Source organism: Phaethon aethereus (assembly GCF_964289735.1).
Source record: "Phaethon aethereus genome assembly, chromosome: 2".
NCBI classification, from domain to species: domain Eukaryota; kingdom Metazoa; phylum Chordata; class Aves; order Phaethontiformes; family Phaethontidae; genus Phaethon; species Phaethon aethereus.
In genome coordinates this window covers 13719866-13739229 of record NC_138582.1, presented here as the reverse complement: position 1 = coordinate 13739229, position 19364 = coordinate 13719866, and the positions used below count along the sequence as shown (strand labels likewise).

At 37.2% G+C, this 19364-nt stretch overlaps 1 protein-coding gene across 1 annotated transcript in view; it reads right to left on the bottom strand.

Moving 5' to 3' along the window:
- Positions 1-19364, bottom strand: part of ATAD2 (ATPase family AAA domain containing 2) — a gene marked incomplete at both ends in the record, with an annotated part of 37035 nt that overhangs the window by 3975 nt on the left and 13696 nt on the right. Inside the window, 20 exons of the mRNA XM_082015064.1 lie at positions 114-238; positions 933-1337; positions 2553-2702; positions 2792-2914; positions 3268-3427; positions 4678-4874; positions 5030-5165; positions 6445-6630; positions 8163-8346; positions 9731-9857; positions 11045-11359; positions 11782-11872; positions 13439-13598; positions 13940-14028; positions 14705-14879; positions 16200-16315; positions 16537-16645; positions 17581-17688; positions 18658-18766; positions 19244-19357. Coding sequence (XP_081871190.1) covers positions 114-238; positions 933-1337; positions 2553-2702; positions 2792-2914; positions 3268-3427; positions 4678-4874; positions 5030-5165; positions 6445-6630; positions 8163-8346; positions 9731-9857; positions 11045-11359; positions 11782-11872; positions 13439-13598; positions 13940-14028; positions 14705-14879; positions 16200-16315; positions 16537-16645; positions 17581-17688; positions 18658-18766; positions 19244-19357 — 3179 coding nt within the window. The remainder of the gene's footprint in view (positions 1-113; positions 239-932; positions 1338-2552; positions 2703-2791; positions 2915-3267; positions 3428-4677; positions 4875-5029; positions 5166-6444; positions 6631-8162; positions 8347-9730; positions 9858-11044; positions 11360-11781; positions 11873-13438; positions 13599-13939; positions 14029-14704; positions 14880-16199; positions 16316-16536; positions 16646-17580; positions 17689-18657; positions 18767-19243; positions 19358-19364) is intronic.

Here is a 19364-nt window from a genome sequence, read left to right as displayed (position 1 = left end):
AAATTGTTTTAATTGGCAACTTAAATCAGTTAACAACTGACTTAATTTACAACTGTACATGTAGCAAGAAAATGTCCTACTTTAGTATTAACAACATTGAAAATCTGACTTACATTGAGTTCATAGCAATCCACAATAACTGGCTGTGTGAGGATTTCCATTGCTTTCTCGACACATATCACCTGTTGCTCTTCTACCCGAGAACGTCTTGCACGAGTCGTACGGTGTACCCATGAATCTGGAATGACACAAATTTCTGAAGTCAGGATTTCTGTTTATCTAGAACACAGTATCAGTGAAGTATCCTGTACCTGGAATAGAGAGTCTCTCTCTGCAGTGACAGAGACAGACCTGTTACCATTTTCTCACCGAGAAATGCTTGACTTCTACTTTCTTTCTGGCAAAAGTCATTGCTCTCTAAAAATCAGAAACTCAGCCATAAAAAAAAACACTAGAGAAAAAGGCAAGGTAAAAACAGGGAAAAAAAAAGTCACGTTGCCATTACGGCACTGCACGGTAAAACTGCAAAGCAACTAAGTTAGGAAACACATCTTACACTGCAAACATTAGAACGTAAGTCTTGTATTCCGCATGTGATTGGGTCCACACTGCTCATAGTACAGCTTTTTAACTTACGTGGCTCATTACTGGGAAGATACTTACACAATAAAAGAAAGTCAACAGTTGTTTCTCAATTAGGTGCCATTTGAAAAACAAACTTTGTAAGCAAAAAAATAGCAGCTGCAGAAAACCATGAGTTTGGCTAGCACAACTAGAGGGGCAGCATCATTATGCAAGAAACACTGTGCTAATTTTAGAGATACAACAGTAGTAACAGAATGGAATTAAAGGCGGCTAAAACCTAATAAATAGTGTAATCGTCCTCAGGAAGAAAAAAAGGAGCTAAATGACCCGTTTGACTTCTCACTTACCATTTGAATCTCCATCTTCAGAACTTCCTGCTATTTGGCAATCTGGCATTTCACTCTCCTTTCTTTGGTCTGAATGTTCAGGAAGGATGACACACCTGCTTTCAGAAGCAGATAAAGCCAGAAGGAAAATACTCTCTCCCTCATTTTCTGTCCCAGATTTATTTTCATTCCCATTTTTCCGTCGTTCTTGAAGTATGTTTTCGTTTTCTTCCATAGAAGAATCCTGTGAGGATTCGACTTCAGCGCGATCTGTGTTAGAAACATGTTTGTCTGGAGACTCTTCATCACTCCCTACTTCATTTTGGTCTTCTGGAACTTTATTCTCTTTATTGAACTGAAAATTCCTCCTCTTTGTGGCAATACTTGAAGACCCCTTGTTCTTTCTGCGTTTTCTTTTTGACATATCTGCAAAGAGATGTCAGAAAAAGTAATCCAAAACATTACCAAAACAGTTCTTCCTTCAAAATCCAGCATCCTTATCATACTTGACTTACAAGGGAAGTGATGAAAGGAGCTCAAGTACTGTTGTGTGTTTCCCTACTTCTCTAGACATGTCTAGAGAAAGAGTTGCAAGTTAAGTGATGTCAGTTTGCTATTAGATTTCAAAAAGCTATAGAAATTTATTCACAAAAGCATCTGCTTCAAGGTTTTATGAGCAGAAAATTCTTACTTTAGATAGGAAGTATTACTGCAAAGCAGGGTTATTAAGTGAAGTTGCTTACTGTCTTATTACGTGAACTAATATAGGTAAACAACAAAAAAGCATTTGGAGAGGAGCTCTTCTTCAAATGTTTTATAAAGCTGTAAGCTTCAAAAGCTAAACACATGTTGGGCAGACTTAAAGAGACAATTTTACGAGAGTATTTACTGGAGAAAAAAATTGTCTGTAGAAGACTTACACCTCATATGCTTTCTGATTCAGTTAATCTTGTTTCAAACAAACCTCGCATTTTTGCCTTCCAGAAAAGCTCACCATTCTTTGTGTTATTTATGGAGTATGGCACAAACCATATGGGTGAAGTTAATGGTAAAATTCCCAGTCATGCCAGTGAGACCAGGAAGCTCACGCCATGTCATGCATTTTAACTGAAAGAGACGCAAGTCCCTTTGTTCTTTCATGTTCCTCTCACAGGAAAAGTGAAGAAATAGTGATCTTTCCTTTATATACCTATTATTAGTGCTCCCCTATTTTTTCCATCTTTCTCCCTTCAGTTGGAAATCACAGTAAGAGGTAACATAGATTTCAGCATTTGAGGGCAGGAAAGGGAAAAATACTGTTTCATATAACTAAAAAGTTAGTTGAGTATTCACAAACTGCCACATACAACATTTTTGACTTCCAAGAGGTAGCAATTTAGGAGCCGTTAAATGTCAGTTGGGTCATCAAGGCCAGTGCCTTATAGCGTAAACCAACCACTGTACTTGAACTTCATAACCATATTGAATGACTGACTTCTGGATTCATCTCACATTTGGAAGCAAATTAAAAAATGCGATGCCTCTGGCATGAAGAGCTGTTATGTCACAAGACATATGTTATGACCTGTTATGTCACAAGAACAGAGGGTATCAGTGACTTTAGCACCTTCTCCAAGAAAGTCTGAATAAAATGCAACTTGCCGTTAGAGCGGGGTGTACTGGAATCTACAGGCGCTGGTGGCATCTTCAGTTTTTCATTACACTTTGGATCGGCTTTCTTAGACCCAGGAACACAGTTCTGCTTTGGCATTACATGGTAGTAAGATGGAGCATACTTTGAAGAGCTACAGCCTTGCAATAAAGAACAAATAGCAAAGAATTGTGTCTTGCATTGTTGGTTACAAATACTGAGACAAAATCCTTAGCGTCAAAAAACATACCTCTTTTCTTACGAGATTCTTGGATTTCTTCACAGCGTTGTTCAAAGTCTTCATCCATTTCTTCCCTCACTATGGCATATGCAGTATCTCTCAAAGTACAAGCTCTGTGCCTAATGAGGCGATCTGAAATTTTACAGTCAGAACTGAGTATTTTCTACCAGCCAATGAAATGCTTTTTTTTTGATTACTTCAAAAGACTTTGCTGTCTTCATTGGTAGGTTCTGAAAGGTTATCTCAGCATATTTTCAGCATAACAACATAAAAGTTAATTATTAAAGCAAAAGCACTAGTTACTGCTGATCAACACTTCTATCACAATTTCATGCCCCAGTAGCTTAATGCTACATTTACAACCTGGCAAATGCTCTCTGTGGATGTTTAAAATGATCTAGTCTCAAGTCTACTGTCCACAGACAACATTTATCAATTTATACATTTGAAATTTTTCCAAATTAGGGATAAAAACACATCCTCACCTCCAGGATCTTTATCTGGGTTGTACTCTAAAGCATTGCTACAAATTAGATCGATGTCTTTTAGAAAATCTCCTGCAGTTAGGTACTGGTGCAAGTCAATCTTAGAAAGAACCGCCGAAAGGTCCATGGGCTGTTTAATCACTGCATCATAATCGGGTACCTACAAATGAAATATACGTGCACAGAGATTTAACACAGTATCTACCAAAATTAATTATTTTAATAAAGGACTTCTTAAAAACCCCAAATATTTACGACACATCCAGAGGTGCGGAAAATAACCATTTATTTTCTTGAAAATAGAAAGGCTATTTCAACTGGCTTTGAAGAGACAGACCAGAAGAGGGGAAAAAAAAAAGAAGCAGGGAGGTCAGAAGCATGTGTGGGGCAGAGAAGGGAACAGACACACAGAGTGGGATGCATTTCACTTCACTCCAGAAAATCACAGCAAAGAAACCTTCCTTGGTAAACTCACCCAAGATTCTCTTTGTTGTTAGTGGCAAGAAAAAGGCTACAGAATTTCACCTTTGAAGTATCTGTCCTAGGCATCTGCTTTAGAATGAGATAACTGGACCCAGAGGTGCCAATCTCTTTACTTGGACCACAAAAGGAGCCTAATAACTAGTTCAGATAAGGACATCTATGTATGTTTAGATTATTCACATCTCATAAACTAGAAGTAAAGGGAAAGACAAGTTGGTGGATGCTTAGGGGAACACAACTCTGCTGAAATGCAGAGCTATATTAAAACTACAGCTGACTTTGAAGTATATGCCCCTAGCTTAGACTTATTCAATAAATTAAGTGGAAAAAAAGAGACATAAGTGTATGGGAGGAGGAAGAAACCACACAGCCCTTATGATTAATCTTATACTCAGGAGCCCCAGATGAAACAGAGAATAGAATCTTAACATTTATTTTAAAAACTGCTGCTTCTACTCCTCACAGAAACTACTGACAGTCAATTAAAGAGCTTTAGGCTTTATTAAAACAGTCCTACAGATACTGTTTATAATTATAAAGAAATAGATCTCTGTGCTTTTCAGTTTTGTAACATGCCTACACGTCAAAGCCTTTTCATGAGCAAACTGTGTTGGCATTTGGTCTAACTGGCAGTTGGACTAGATGATCGCTGTAGGTCCCTTCCAACTGAAATACTCTGAAGTTCTAAAGATGTTCCAGAAGGAACCTGAGGCTTTCAGTGAATACTCAAATAACAGACATCTGAGAGCCCGAAGGAGTCAGCAAAAGTAAAAGCAAAATTCAATTCCTGCTTCTTGAAAAACCAGAGTAGTACAAAGGTAAACAAAGATAAACCTTCCTATAAAGAGCACACAAACACTGAGAAATACACAGAGAAATTATGAATGCACAGAGATAAAATGGTATTACAGATCAACAATAATTTACCTCCTCTGGGTCAACAGGCTTTGTAAATGCTCTGAAACGTCTGTCAACAGCAAGTCTATGAGTTACGTCCCTTAAGAAAATCCTAAGTTCGCGCAACGTATCCTCCTCCTGCTCCTCCAGCTGTCTTATTTCTTCCTCTGTCAGCTGTCGAGGCTTAGGCGGTGGTGCTACAGGCAGTACTTCCAATGTCTGCCAAGCTTAAATTAATCAGAAACTTTTAGTCAATCTATGGTACTCAAATACAAGCATATGAAAAATTATTGATAGAAAATTACCATCAAAGCAAATACTGTATAGCTATTAACTTACAGTTAGCAAAGTTTTATATAGATTATATGTAGACTATCCTCACCAGCATTGTTTTTTGATGCAGGAGGTTTAGCAGCTTGATTTACAATTAAGTCTTCAAAAAACATTCTTCTTTCTTCCTTCGTAGGCAACCGGATTTTGAAAACTTCTTCATAATCATTAATAAACAATTCTTTTATCTAAAGCACAAGGAAAAAAGATGTTTCAGATATAAGGCCACACAAATTCATATTTTATTCTAAAAAGATGAGTACCTTTCTAAATTAAACTGAGTAAGCATCTGGATAAGACAAACTGTGAAAAGTTATCTTCTTGGCCTTGAAAGGCTGGATTGTCATAGATTAGCATGGCAAATTAAAGTGTCGTCTTTAAGGAATACCTCTAGCGTTAAAGCTCAGTGAAGGGACCGCATGATAAACTGATAAAGTGGTGATATTCACCACCTCAAAGACTGCTTATTTTGTATTTACCTGCCTTGCTGTCCTTTAGTTTGAATCTTTATGGAAGCTACAGAGGACACAGGAAAGGTTCAGCAGACAAGTGTGGGCTTTTTGGCAAGGTGGGTTTTTTGTTGTTGGTGTTTTGTTTTTTTTTTTTTTTAATTAATTTAAAGGAGGTGTCTGAAGTTGCATACTTCCAAGTTTTACTCCATTTTTCAATCTCTACTACCACAAGTATGGAAGGAATATCAATACTTATTTTAGAATGAATTTATTACCAGTGTAAAAGCTTCTCTAGAAAGTCAAGCCCTTTCAAAGCATTTGATGATAAACACATCTGGGTAAGTCCCGCTCTCTCCCCCAGCAACTGAGACAAAATAATCAGAGCAGCATATTCACATTTTGATCACCTTCCTTATGCACACCCTCAGATGTCTAGAAAGCTAAGCATGTACTCTTACTGAATTTTGTTACAGAATACAACTAAAGATTGATTTCCAAGTTACTTAAACAGGAGTTGGAACTTAGCTTTCTAATTTGTAAAGCCTTCACATAGATGAAGAAAGAAACTGAAATTTTTATGAAAGAATTTAAATTTGAAATGAAATCCATCGTTAACAGTGTGACCACCATACTTTTTCAGTAAAAGTATCTTTCACTTTGCAGTAAAAATATCTTTTTCCCATTTACATTTCAAGCACTGTAATATTCATCACTAAGTACACACCTAACCATATTGAAGTCACTGGAATTACTGTCTGAAGTAAATTCATACATCTGCCGAATAAGCATGAGTGTGTGAAATGGGGGAAAACGTTGGGTCAATCACTTTACTCAGAAAACACTTTAGACAAATGCTTTCAGAATTGTTTTGTCTAAGAAAATGTTGAAAGACCTGGTTAGGGTGCCTGAGTAGTAACAGTATGAATTTGCTTAAGAGTGCACTCACAATACTTAAAGGATTTATAAATTAACAAGAAATTGAATAAAAGAGTAAGAAAAGTATCGACAGAAATACCTCTTGTGGGAGATCTGCATGACACACATCAGATGTTGCAAGCAGCAAAACTGGAGCAAATGTTGGAATGTTCTGCAGTAGTGTTGTAAAAGTAGCTTTCAATGTAGCTCCAACAGCCTCCCACCACAAATGGATATGTGGGATATAAATTATACTTGGTGCTGTTCTTTGAGCTTCTCGCATCAACTGGTAAAATGAAAGCTTGGATAAGAAAACTAAACCATGTAGAACAGGCTAATAAATAACTACTTATCAGTCAAACTATGTTACAAAATAGGAGTATATGAAGCCAAAACATCAAAACAAACCAACAAAGGAACAACTCCTTAACAATAAGGTAAAAATTTCACTTTGACTCAAATGTAGACATTGCTAAGCAGACAGAAACAGACCTGAATCTCTGCCTGATTTAAAAACTACTTAGGTGGAAGATAACTGCTAAAGAGCCTCTCAATTCAGCTGGTGTAGTGGTGTGCCTGAAAAAAGAATTCAGCAATATGTGTTAGTCTGGATAAATCGCTACATGACTGCGACTACGCCTTTTTCAATCCACAGCAGGCACATAGCCAAGTCGGTCTGGAGCACAGTCTGAACAAAGACCTATGTGAGAAGAAAGCCTGGTGACAATTCATGATTTCAAATACATTTTAAAAGAGGTGACCAGTCTTCAGTCTGCCTGAACAGCTGATTCACTCACAGCCTCTCCTTACCAAAGGATCCATCAGACCAGATTATGTGCTTTGGAAGACCTCAAGCCATTGCCTACAAATGGTACCTCAGTCACAGAAGAGGACATGCATCTACTGCATGAGGAAAGTGGCAACAGTCCTTTCACATGACAAATTTCTCCGTGCACCCTTTCAGATTATCAATATTCAGGGAGTTCCCGTCACAAGATGGGAAGCGCACGTGGTATATCCGGGCACGGACTAGACATGGTAATTATATGACCACAGACGCAATCATCACATAACAAATAAGGAATTGTTCATCTTATGTGACAAATGAGTATCCAGGTCAGGTAATGTGTCTGTCCTTACTTGTACAGCTCTCAAATGCTGCTGCTAAAGGTCAAAATATTTTAATAGAGTGATGCAAAACTATGAAATGGATTTCCTGCCTAAAAATAAAACAGAAAACAGCACTAAATCTGCTTATATTTCATTTTCCTGGTAAAGAAAACCACATCAGTGTAAAAACGTAAGTGTTCCACAAATTTTAATGCTTTTACTGCATATACTGCAGCAGCGGAAGCTGCATACGTATATATAAAAACCCAAACACTTCTTTTCCCCAAAACCTTGATTGCCTTCCAAATACAATAAAAAAGGCGGCTACAAAAAGTGCATGACACGCAGTCAGGCTGATGCAGAGCCATCTACTGGGAGCACAGAGTCTTAAACAGCAATGACAACAACCTTCCAGATCCCACCGAGACTGGCAGGATTTCTTGCCATAAAGAGGGGTTTATTAGTAGCACCTCCCAGCTTCCCAAGCTGCTAGCAACATCCTCATTCTTTAATTTGGAATGGAAAATATGGCCATGTACAACATCCTTATTTGGTATCATTCGATCTAGAAGAACAGTGGATTTTCAGACAGAAGTAAACATAACAGCACATTCAAACCAGACCAACTCCATTAGCAATGAATTTTGCTTACTTTACTAGTTCATATACAGTTCATGAATCCTGTGAGATTAAAGAGGAAAAAGATACCTGTGCACATGTTTCTTCTGGTGATGTGACGCTAACAAACAAAACTGATACATCTAGTGTATAAACTGGAAACTTTTCCAAGGCATGTATTACTGCAGGTGCCAAATGAGAAGCTTGCCCATATCCTGGCTCTCCAACTAGTAAGAACCGTGGTCTGCAAGATGTTGGCTGGTAATAATCATTTCTAGAACAGTAAGAAGAAAACAAGTTTAAAAATGAAGTGATGAATAGGCACACAGATGTTCAAGTTTTTTTCCTATACACTTTTTTTTAAAATACTCTCCATATTCCAGCAAATAATAAGCTGGTCTGTGATCACGAAGACTATCAAAGCCCATTTTCTTACAGACTTGTACCATACCTCCCCTAAGAAATCCTGCCAATCCCCAGCATGTCTGCTATTCCTTTGGCTGCGTTAAGTAAGAGCTTTTAGTCCCACGGGGGACTGTCCAGCCTAATACACATGACAACTGGTCAGTAACCTGTCATGGGGGAGAACAACAAATCTCTCTCAGCACACACCAATCTGGATCTCTTTACCACCCGTACACACCGATATTCAGTAAGTCTTGAGTTTAAAGTAACCGTGAGATCTCTACGTCTGTCAAGTTTAGCTGAAATTTGGCCATAGTTACTGGAGATGGTGGGAAGGAAGGAACAGAACAACACTTCTAGAAAAAAATTAATGTGGGCACTGAAATACATTAGCTCTATCTGAAGTAGTACATAATTGGGTTGTTAAGCTACAGCTGTACACTAAATACATGCAAGATCTATATTTATTTTATTCAGTCATTCTAATTGTTTCATCTTTGAATTGCTTGTTAATTTCCTAGTAATCTTGCTTTACTAGCACAAAACACATTTGTGAAGACCATTTATTTTTTCCACCACAATACTGTTGTACCTTTACCAGCTGAAGTCAAAGATCTTAGAGACCTAAGCAAGCTCAGCAGGTCAGAAGATTTTCTGGACAGCACAGCAATAGAAATTGAGAAAAATAACTGACCCAACAGTGACAACAATAATCTATTTTTTTTGACTTTATATATCAGCTTATATGACTTCCTCATTAAAATGTCAAAAGATAATCATAAACTTAGTAGGTTACAGGAACAAAATGCAGACATTGTTTAAGTTTTTCTTACAGTGTTTTAATGAACCATTTCTCAGTTTTGTTTCTGCTACATAATTTGCTACTGGCTTAATGGAAGGTAAAAGGGCAAAAGATGGCTACACAAATCCATACAGGTATTTTTATTAAAGGGACAGACAGCACATTTCTTTGGTCTTGAGTCTTTCAAGGAATACCATGGATTAAATCAACACATTCTAATAGTCTGTGGACCACTTTGACTTGGGAAAGAGGCCTGGGCCATTCTGTTTGATAGGTTACGGATATATATTCCATTAGAACATTAGTACCTAGCTGGATCTTCACACTTACTCCTTGCAAATATTGATCATCACACACACACTTTACTCCTCCATCCACCATCCCTTACGCCAAAACTGTTTACAGCCCCAGCCATCTTAAAAATGTAAACATAGAGGGGACAAACATTTACCTGCTAAAATTGAGAAATTTCTCCCTTTGTTTACACGGCATTTTATGTGTTGGCTTATCTTCAAAGATTGATGGTGACTCCTCATCACTGTCAACTGCATCATTTCTTATAATATGATTTAAACTATCTGAAAGATAAGAGAAGTTTGTTAACTTTCCCGCATAGTCCTTCTCTCACTCTCGCATTAATACAGCTTCGAAATCAACCACTTATCTTGTATTACTTCATTTGAGGGCACGCACTGAATGCTATTTTCTGAAGAGTTCATTCTACCACAGACCTAAGAAGATTGCACAAGTCTCTACAAAGCTGTCCTACATCCCAGGATTTGCATAAGGTATTTTCTCTCTGTTGGTGAAAACCTGGAAGTTTTTTCCTTAGAATAAAGATGATTAGGAACAACTTCCATAGTTCCTAGACACCTGAAAAACCCAACAAGGCCACTTCTTTATGGAGCAGGTTCCCCCACTGAATGTGGGGAAATTAAGTGAATGTGATGGCCACAGACTTCCATTTGTCTAGGACTAGTGAGTGAGAATATACAGACCAACACATCTTCTATTACCAATCTCCTGGCCTCTCTGCTTTTATTTTATTGGTGGGTTTCTGCCTCTGTTGTACCAATACAAATGATCTACCAGCTCTAATGGGAGTAATACTGGTAGGATATTCTCCAAGGATTAGCATAATAACTAACTATCCACAGATCTCCATTAATCAGGAGTGGAGTGAGTTTATCAATTTATTTGCTCTCACCAACTGACAGACTAAACCTGATCAGGGCTGATGCAGTCAGGGGAGTAAGCTCACACATGCTATGCAAGCCAAGCCCCAAAGTACACACTACTAAAACATTCTGATCTTACACAGTGTGATCCAAAAACAATTAAATTAAGAGGCTATGGTTAAAAATCATGATAGCTCAAACAGTATTTAGCTTAAACCCCTTATATGTGTACTGTGGTCCTGACATTCTTCAGACAGGAGTTAGAAGCATTCATGTAAAAATGCCCTACTCCCCCCATTTAAACATTTCTTTTGAAAGAGGTGGTGCCTCATACGTTAAATTTTAGATCCATCTCTACAAATGACAAATATGATGTTAGCTACTGAAAACAGAAACAGGGTGCCCTAGTAGAGGACACATAGTTCTCTACTGCGTATTGAAAGTCATTCACAGCTCCCATCCAGCACTGTGCACGTGCATATTATAAAATTCTACTTCATTCCGACTGAGAAGTTTGTGTATGTTGACTGCACAAATCAAGTTTTTCCTTTGGCAGAATTTTAAAGAAGTGGATGTTACCGTTATACCTTGCTGTTGGTCGTTATTTAGTGCAAGCTCTGTGTGGGGAAATACTCTCTGTAAGGCTCGTAAAATTCTTGCTAGTGTGTTTTCAAGCAGTGGTTTTGAAATAGATGATAGCGCTCGCCCAGGTGAAGCCACAGTCCTTTGTGAAGATGGAACAGTCTTCTGCATAGCCATGACAAAATCCTTTGCTGTTATTTTAATAGAAGCAATGTCTAACTGCAGTTTCTCGCTGCTTTTGTATATCTGAGGATAGCGGCGGCGCAAAGCACAAAGGGCAGCTTCAGCACATAAGGATTTAATATCAGCACCACAGTATCCTAATGAACAAAACAAGAATCAAATGTTACATCAGCCTCAGGCAACACAGAAGTCAAGGCCAAGGTTTCCAAAGTGCAACACTGAAAGACTTTGTATGCAGACAAAAATTAACAGGTTAAGAGAGAATTCAAAGACTTACTGCACTGTGGAGAAGTTGGCAGCCTGATATCCTGCACTTATGAAGCAGCCTCCTAATCAAAACTTTGCCCCTGAGGAAGATGCCCAAAACCCATTCAGTGTTCCGAGAAAGAGAAAGAAAATTAAAAGAAAAGAAGCATCTAACTTTCTTTGCTTCTAAGGCATGCCAGCTGCCTCACTGCCTCACTCTGCAGCAAGGCACAAGAGCTTGGGTACTGCCTGGTACAAGCTCAGATTCCTTAGGACTCAGTCACATGCAGAAACTCACTGTTTTCAAACTTACCAATGCATTTTTCAGCTAGCTCTTCAAGAAACGTGTCTAATGGCTTAGGGGTCCAGTCTTGTGTGTGAATCTTGAAAATCTCTTTTCTAGCCTGGAAACAAAATGGTTGTATTTTAGTTTGTCCTAAGTTTTCTCGCCAACCCCCCCCCCCAACCCCTCACATTAATACAAATACATTTCTTATCTGCTAAACTTTTAGATATTTTCAAATTCAGTTAATATGCTTTGTGCTTTTTCAAGCAGGAAATTTAATAATGCTCAATTTGTTACATTAAATGATTTCTGGGGGCCTGCAGTGAAATAAATGGCATTTATAGCTTCCATAAAAACTGAGTTTTCACAAGTATGAGACTAAATGATCCTGAGGAAAAAAAAACCCACAACTTATCTGCAAAAATTTTTTTTCATCAAAGAAAATCCTCACAAATTTACCAAAATTTCATGGTGACAGTCTCATTAGTTCATCAAATTTGTTTTTCTGCCAGTTCCTTCAAGGAAAACAGTCCTAGCACTATGTTTCAAATTGCTATTATTACTACAAAAACCAACAATAATAATGACTCAAACTACTGTCACTGATCCAGAAAACGTCAAACACTGCCTATCTTCATCTCTGATCTTAGCAAGACTTTCAATTAAGTATTTCCTGGTACACATATTAAATTATGGCAGATTTCTAGAATTCTTCCACAGTAGGGAATCATGTATTACAGGTGTTTCATGGCACTTCATCTCCTGTTCCTGAAAGCAGATAAAAACTGGAAAAAATGTTTGTGTTAAATACACTGTTCAGTGCACTTTTACTAGTCTTCAATCCAGTAAGCACTTTATCCTTTTTCCACAAAGTGCTAATAAAAAAAAAAGTTGTCAGTGAGCCAGAGAAAAAACACAAAACCAGGCTTCCAGTTTTGCACACTATCTTCTCTCCCCTCATATTTTTTGGTTGCTACACACCTATTTTTTCTTTGCTTAGTTATCACCATTGAACTAGAAGCTTCCCAAGCCCTGCACCTGCACAGTGTACTTCACACCTTTTTCCAACTTCTTCTTAATAAGCACCAGTAAGAATATCAGATCCCAAAATACTTATAGGTATCTCCCAGGATACCCAGCCTGGGAACAATCCAGCACAGGTACATCTGCTATCCATTTATAAACCAAGAACTGAGAGCAAGAGCACTTCAGGGTGAAAGTGCCTAAGTGCATTAAGTAAGTAGGCAAACATGAACCTCTTTGGGAATGAAAAATTTTAATTTGCTCCAGCACCAGCCTCGAGTTTTTGTTAGCAAAAAGGAATTCTTGTGTGCACACCATTTCTTTCATTTTCAAGATAAGATAGTAATTTATAGCTAATTCAGACATTCATTCTTACTTAAACATTTCAGTAACTAGCAGCATCCCATTTTTTTGGCTGGTGACAGTGAAACCAAAACTAATTACAGAACTACCTACTTGTTGAAATCATCTTAATCTTATCTATTCAGTACCAGATCTGCCCTCCACAGTACAACGCAGTCTCTCCAGATATCCCTCTTTTGTCCAGGTTGTACAATACTGATTTTGCCTTCAACTGCTCCGTAATACTGCATTGTTACATGGTTTTGTTATAAAGAGGGACTTTCCACATTAGCATTAAGACTGAGTTTTAAGTTCTGACCTCTTTATTTGGCAAGCTGAAGCGGAACTCTCGATCAAAGCGTCCGGGCCTTCGTAAAGCAGGATCTATAGAATCCAGTCTGTTGGTGGCTCCGATTACTACAATCTCTCCTCTGCTGTCTAAGCCATCCATAAGTGCCAGAAGTGTTGATACAATAGAGCTAACAGAAAAATATAATTTTCATTCACTGGTTTAGTAAATTTTGCTACATTCTACATGACCTTCTCCAATGATCACTCAAAAAGGACAAGCTTTTATTGATGAGATGGTGATTAGTAAAAGACTCATTTTAAGATATAAAAAAAATAGATAAGGTAACACAGGCCTTGTGCCGATATCAAGCTTAGTGAATTGTTTTCAATTATTTTTAAAAAGTCATCTGAAATTCAGCAGCACTGAATTACTAGTTTTCAGGATAACTTAATGTGTCACAAAGTTAAATAGGTGGTGGTCATCTCACAAAGATCAAGCAGCTGCTATATAGATACAAAAATGTACTACCTATGAATTTGGTCTTGTTTACTGGACCGCACAGGAGCAAGACCATCTATCTCATCAAAGAAAATAATTGAAGGTCGCATCTGGTAGGCCTAGAATGAAAGCACAGGAATATTGACGTAAGTAAAGCAGCACTATTTTAAAGAGAAAATGCATGAAAAAAGTTATGGTTGGAAAGTCACTGGGAACTAGATTTTTCAGACTACCATCAGGGATCTCTACTAATTGAGCTAATGGAGTAAATGGCATGAGTAACAGCAGCCTATGTCAATGCACTGAGACTGGGTGACAGGAAACAAATCATACCAGTAGTTTTTACAGCTATTTGGCAACCACCAAGAACAGAGCCGGGGCTTAATTCAATTACAGGTTCTGGAAGCAAGCTTCTGTTATGAATTTAAATGACCATCCTTTCAGCCTGCATCTGTTTCTCTCTGATCTAAAGCCACCATCTCTTGCCTCTTGAAACCTTTTTTGTGGGTTTTTTGTTGTTGTTTTTGGTGTGGGGTTTTTGGGGGGTTTTTTTGAGGTAGGTGGCAGGGGTTTGGTTTGCGAGGTTTTCATGTTTGTTTTATTGATCTTTCCCAATAGACCTCAAGATTCCAATCCCCTGAAAAAAACCCACTGAAAAAGGAAACACTGACAATCCTATTTCAGTGGAAGGAACTGACAAAACACAAAAAAAAGAGTGAGGAGTTCTTAAAAATATTCACTACAGAAAATTACAGTTACAACTTGGACAGAACACATGGCACATTTCAAACGTACCTGATCAAATAATAAACGAAGTTGTCGTTCAGATTCCCCTACCCATTTACTCAGGCAGTCAGCACCTTTTCTCATAAAAAAGGCTATTCTCCTGTCACCTTGGCTACATTCATTAGCAAGTGCACGAGCAACCAATGTCTTTCCAGTCCCTGGTGGACCATAGAATAGACAGCCTCTGCAATTAAAAAAAAAAAAAAAAGCAAAAAGATTCACATAAGACAAAAAACATGATGGAAAAGTACCTATTTCAACCCCCATTCCTAAAACAACTCTCCTCTCCCAGCCAAAACACTTCATCTGTAAGACAGCAGTAACAGCTGAAGTGTAAGAAAAGTCAAAACAGATGGAAGTTTTGTGTTCCTACACAATTCAACAAGGCAGTCAATGAAATAAATAAAGAAGATAATGCAGATATACAAAACCTTGAGAAAAGATCGTAGTGTCCCAGAAGGACATTTCCAAAACTACTGACAAACTAACAGGGGTGGTTACAGCACAGTGGAGCCAAACAAGACCAAACTTCGTGCAGAATCTGAGCCTGTGATAACTTAAAAATGAACTGGAGATTCGTCAATGATACACTGCATATTCATTCTTGTTTTCACAAAAGGCAAGATTTGTTACTAAAGCATTTCATTCTCCCTTAAAAAGCTTTAAGTTACTTGATTCGGTCCCCCAGACTATCCGTTGCTGATGATAAATGATGAAGTCTAAAGCTGGGAGAGTATTCTGCATTTCCAGATAAATACAGCCTTCAACTAGAAAATCCAATACATTCCTGATTCAAAAAGAATTTCAATGAATAAAGAAGCAAAACACTGAAAGATTTCTTTTAATTCTTTGCAATAGTTTTATTAAAGTTACTGAAAGCAAAGAATTTAAAGTCATATTTCAATATACCATAATTGAGTTTTGCTGAGCAAGAATATATAAAGCTAACAATTAAATCTCTAATAATTTAATTTCATAACACAGAACTAATTTAGCTGTGTAAGAAGCAGACAGATTCTTAGTTTAGCCCAAGTACAACAAACTGCAAGGTTCTTGTTGCAAGTCCCATCAATGGTAAAACTGATACCCGAGCACTTGGGGAAAAAAAAAACAAAACAGAAAACCAGACACTGGGTGGGAGAGACAAGTGGACTTTCAAGCAACAAGTTACAGCGGACTACTACAGTCTACTACCAATAGATAATTCCTTTCTGCTTATAAACTAATCAAGTTGACCTGTACATAGAACTCAAAATAAAAACACCCCACCCCCACTTTTAACGGGAAGACAGTTTTAAAGTATATTCTCACCACACAGTAAATCTTTGAACCTACATATATTCTGGATTCTATTAATTTTTAAGAAACTACTTTTTACTACTGCTAAAACCCCCCATATCAACATTGATGAAAATTTTGAAGTATGCAAACTTATCAATATGTCAGTTGAATATTCTCCTGAAAATAGAGGAATTAGAATGTATAGTTTTAAACATGTTGTTACCTTGGAGGTTGAATTTTGAATCTCTCAAAGACTTCTGGGTAAAGCAACGGAAAAACAACCATCTCTTTTAAAGCTGAAATGTGGTCAGAAAGACCACCCACACCATCAAATCGTACCTAGAGATAAATTCAACAGAACACATTTTATATGTTCAAGAAAGCTGCAACCTCAATAAGGTTCCATCCGAACTTTTATGTCAGCACAAAATAAATATTCTGGGCAATTTTCAAATTGCTTGAGAAAACTATAAACCAAGGTAGTTGCAGACAGCACATTACTGAAAGCTTTCATAAACACTGTAAACATCTCACTGACACAATGAACTAAAAATACTTACCGAACAATCTATTTGCATTGGATCAACATCAGCCAGACTTGCTCCAATTTTCATTCGATCCTTGTGAATTCCCTTTAAGTCATCTTTCCGAAAGTTTAGTGGAAGACACCTGATTTGAATTAAGGACAAAGAGAAAGGCACTTTCTAACTTAAGGTGCAGCTAGAAGATTTTTGCTTTTATAATGATGGCAAGTGAATCCAGAAGACTTTATAAATGAGCATAAACTTCCTGAGTAGTTAATATTCATTAAAATTATTTTATAGTTAATGTCCATGGGTAAAGAAAGGAAAATGGTCACTTCAGGCATTAAACCGAGTTAATTATTTTAACAACTCTCAGCACTTAAGAATATTCATGCCAGTCAACACAGCACGTATATGAATGCAAGCTTAGAACAAGTTACTCCATACGTGGTGACCACGAACTGACCTTGATTTGTGTCATGGGAAGAACCCCCAAAACACACTGACATCTTTCAAAGATTTTTTTGCTTCTACATTCAAAAAGTTATAGCCCAAGGGGATATTTATTTCAGTGTTGATTAACATTGTAAAGGCTGCCCACCACTGCTGGTCCTTCCCTTCGGGACATGTGTGCCAAAAGGCACACACCTGAAAGACATCAGGCTGAAAACTTATTTGTTAGATTGTTATTAAAACAATTTTTCTAGAGTACCTGTGAAGTAGAAGAACCCTCCATAGTTTTCTCTATTTATAACATTTTCTGTTATGGTGGTTTTCTTTCTAAATAAACTACTGTAAAGCACAGGAACAGTAGAATTTTACATTAAAAAAATTATATAAAAGTGTTCCTCTCCCCACTCCCTCCTAGAAATAAAATTGCTTACTATTATTATTAAAAATCAATTCTAAAAATCCAATTTTAGGGAGTCCAGTTAAGAGCTGTCAGTGCCAACAGATGTGATTAAACATTGCCACAACTGAGAAAGTGTGCAAGATGAAGAGGATAACACTTCACGGTTAGGCAGATGCAAACTCCTCCCAAGTAGATTCCTCCCTCCCCTATTCTCCAATTTCATTAACCTTCTTAAATCTCTGTTACGGCTGCGCTTCCTACGCCTCTCAAAACGCTCTTCATCATCAGATGAGGAAGAGGATGTGGAATCACTGTTGTGGGCTGCGTGTCTCCGTCTGCAAACATTTAAACAAACAAGTAAAAAAAACCCCTGAAGTACACGCTAAGTAATATCAAAATTTTAAGTGAATTCTATCTCAGAATTTACTTTGAGGTCTATTTAAGTTTCCAGATCACTGCACTCCTTATGAATCTGATTTCAAAGTGCATGACATGGTCTTCCTTATGACAGCAAAATTAAGTTCTTAGGAAGGTAACATGCTTAACTATTTTGCAAAGAAATTTAATTAAAAAATTACTCATTTTGTCCAATCTCTCACACAAATCAAGTTTCACTTAGCATTATGTATCCACTCTGTGAAACATAAACCTTTTTAACTTATTTAAAAATTTGACTTCAAAAAACCTGTCTGCTTTCGAGGATGCTAAACATAGTGCTCATGCCTAGCATGAGATGGCATTCTCCATGCTCTAACTGCTGACAGGATTCAAAACCCCTTTGTCATTACTATTGCAATTTATAATTTCATTTAGCATTTTTCTTGTTTAGGGATAGTTTCATACTGAAACATTAACAGATTCCAAAGAGAAACCAGAATCAGTATTTGAATGATTAAAAAAAAAAATTCCATTAAAACTTCCATACAGGCTCTCCCTCTAATCAAATTATCTTTAGTTTTAAGAAAATAATTTGTATCCTTTAAGATAAAATAGTCTAAAATTTTCAGAAGGAGATTCTGGCTTCAATTCCAGAACAAAAGAATTTCAGTTACACAATCTCAGCCACAACCTCCATAATCACCTTGTCCGTGACCACAAATACTGCACTTTAAAAAAATATAATGGCTAATAAAAAGTATAGCCCCCCCCATATTTGTTTCCTTTATAACCATCAGACTACCACAGCAATAACAATACTATTAACCTGTAATTACCACCAAGCCAAAAACCGTTGAAAGCATTATTCAGTAATGTGACTGACAGCACTATTGATAAATAAGAACTATCACTAACCATACACCAACCTGTTAGTTCTTTTGCAGCAAGAACCTTGTGACTGAGCATTTCTAAATGAGTATCTCTGTCTGACAGGTGAAGACCGGCCCGAAAAAAATATCTTACGTTGTCTTGGTTCTGTTGAAAGCAATGCATTTAGAATAATGTTACGAACAAGTTTAAGAGAAAGAAGAATAATGAAAGAGGCAGAAAATGTGATGTGTTTCACACATCTCTAATTCCAGGGGAAGTTTCAAGTGATGGGGGGGCGGAGGGAATTTTTTTTTTTTTTAAAATCAGTGCACAGAAGAAGTGAAAACACACGCCTGCTTTTTAAGGAGAACTGAAAACCACAAGAGTAAGATTATCAAGTATGTTTAATTACTATTCTTTCAAGGATACATAGGTCTTTTTTTTACTGAAAAATCACAATAACGATGCCAAATAGCAAGAAAATTAGCGTGCACAGGACAGATATTTTTCGTAAAATTTACTTGCAGAATGAAGGTAAGAAATTTAAATAGAAGTTGAGTGTGTGTATATATTTTCATAAAAAAAAAATCTCACTTGTATTCAAGAAATTAGCTCTTAAAAGAAACTGTGCATATAACATACTTTCCAATGGAGCTTGATAGCGCTCAACAGTTTTCCTCTGTCGAAAGTAGTAACGTTTTCGAGTGCCTTCAACATCATCATCTTCTTTCTCTTCACTTTCTTCTGATGAAACTACTGTACA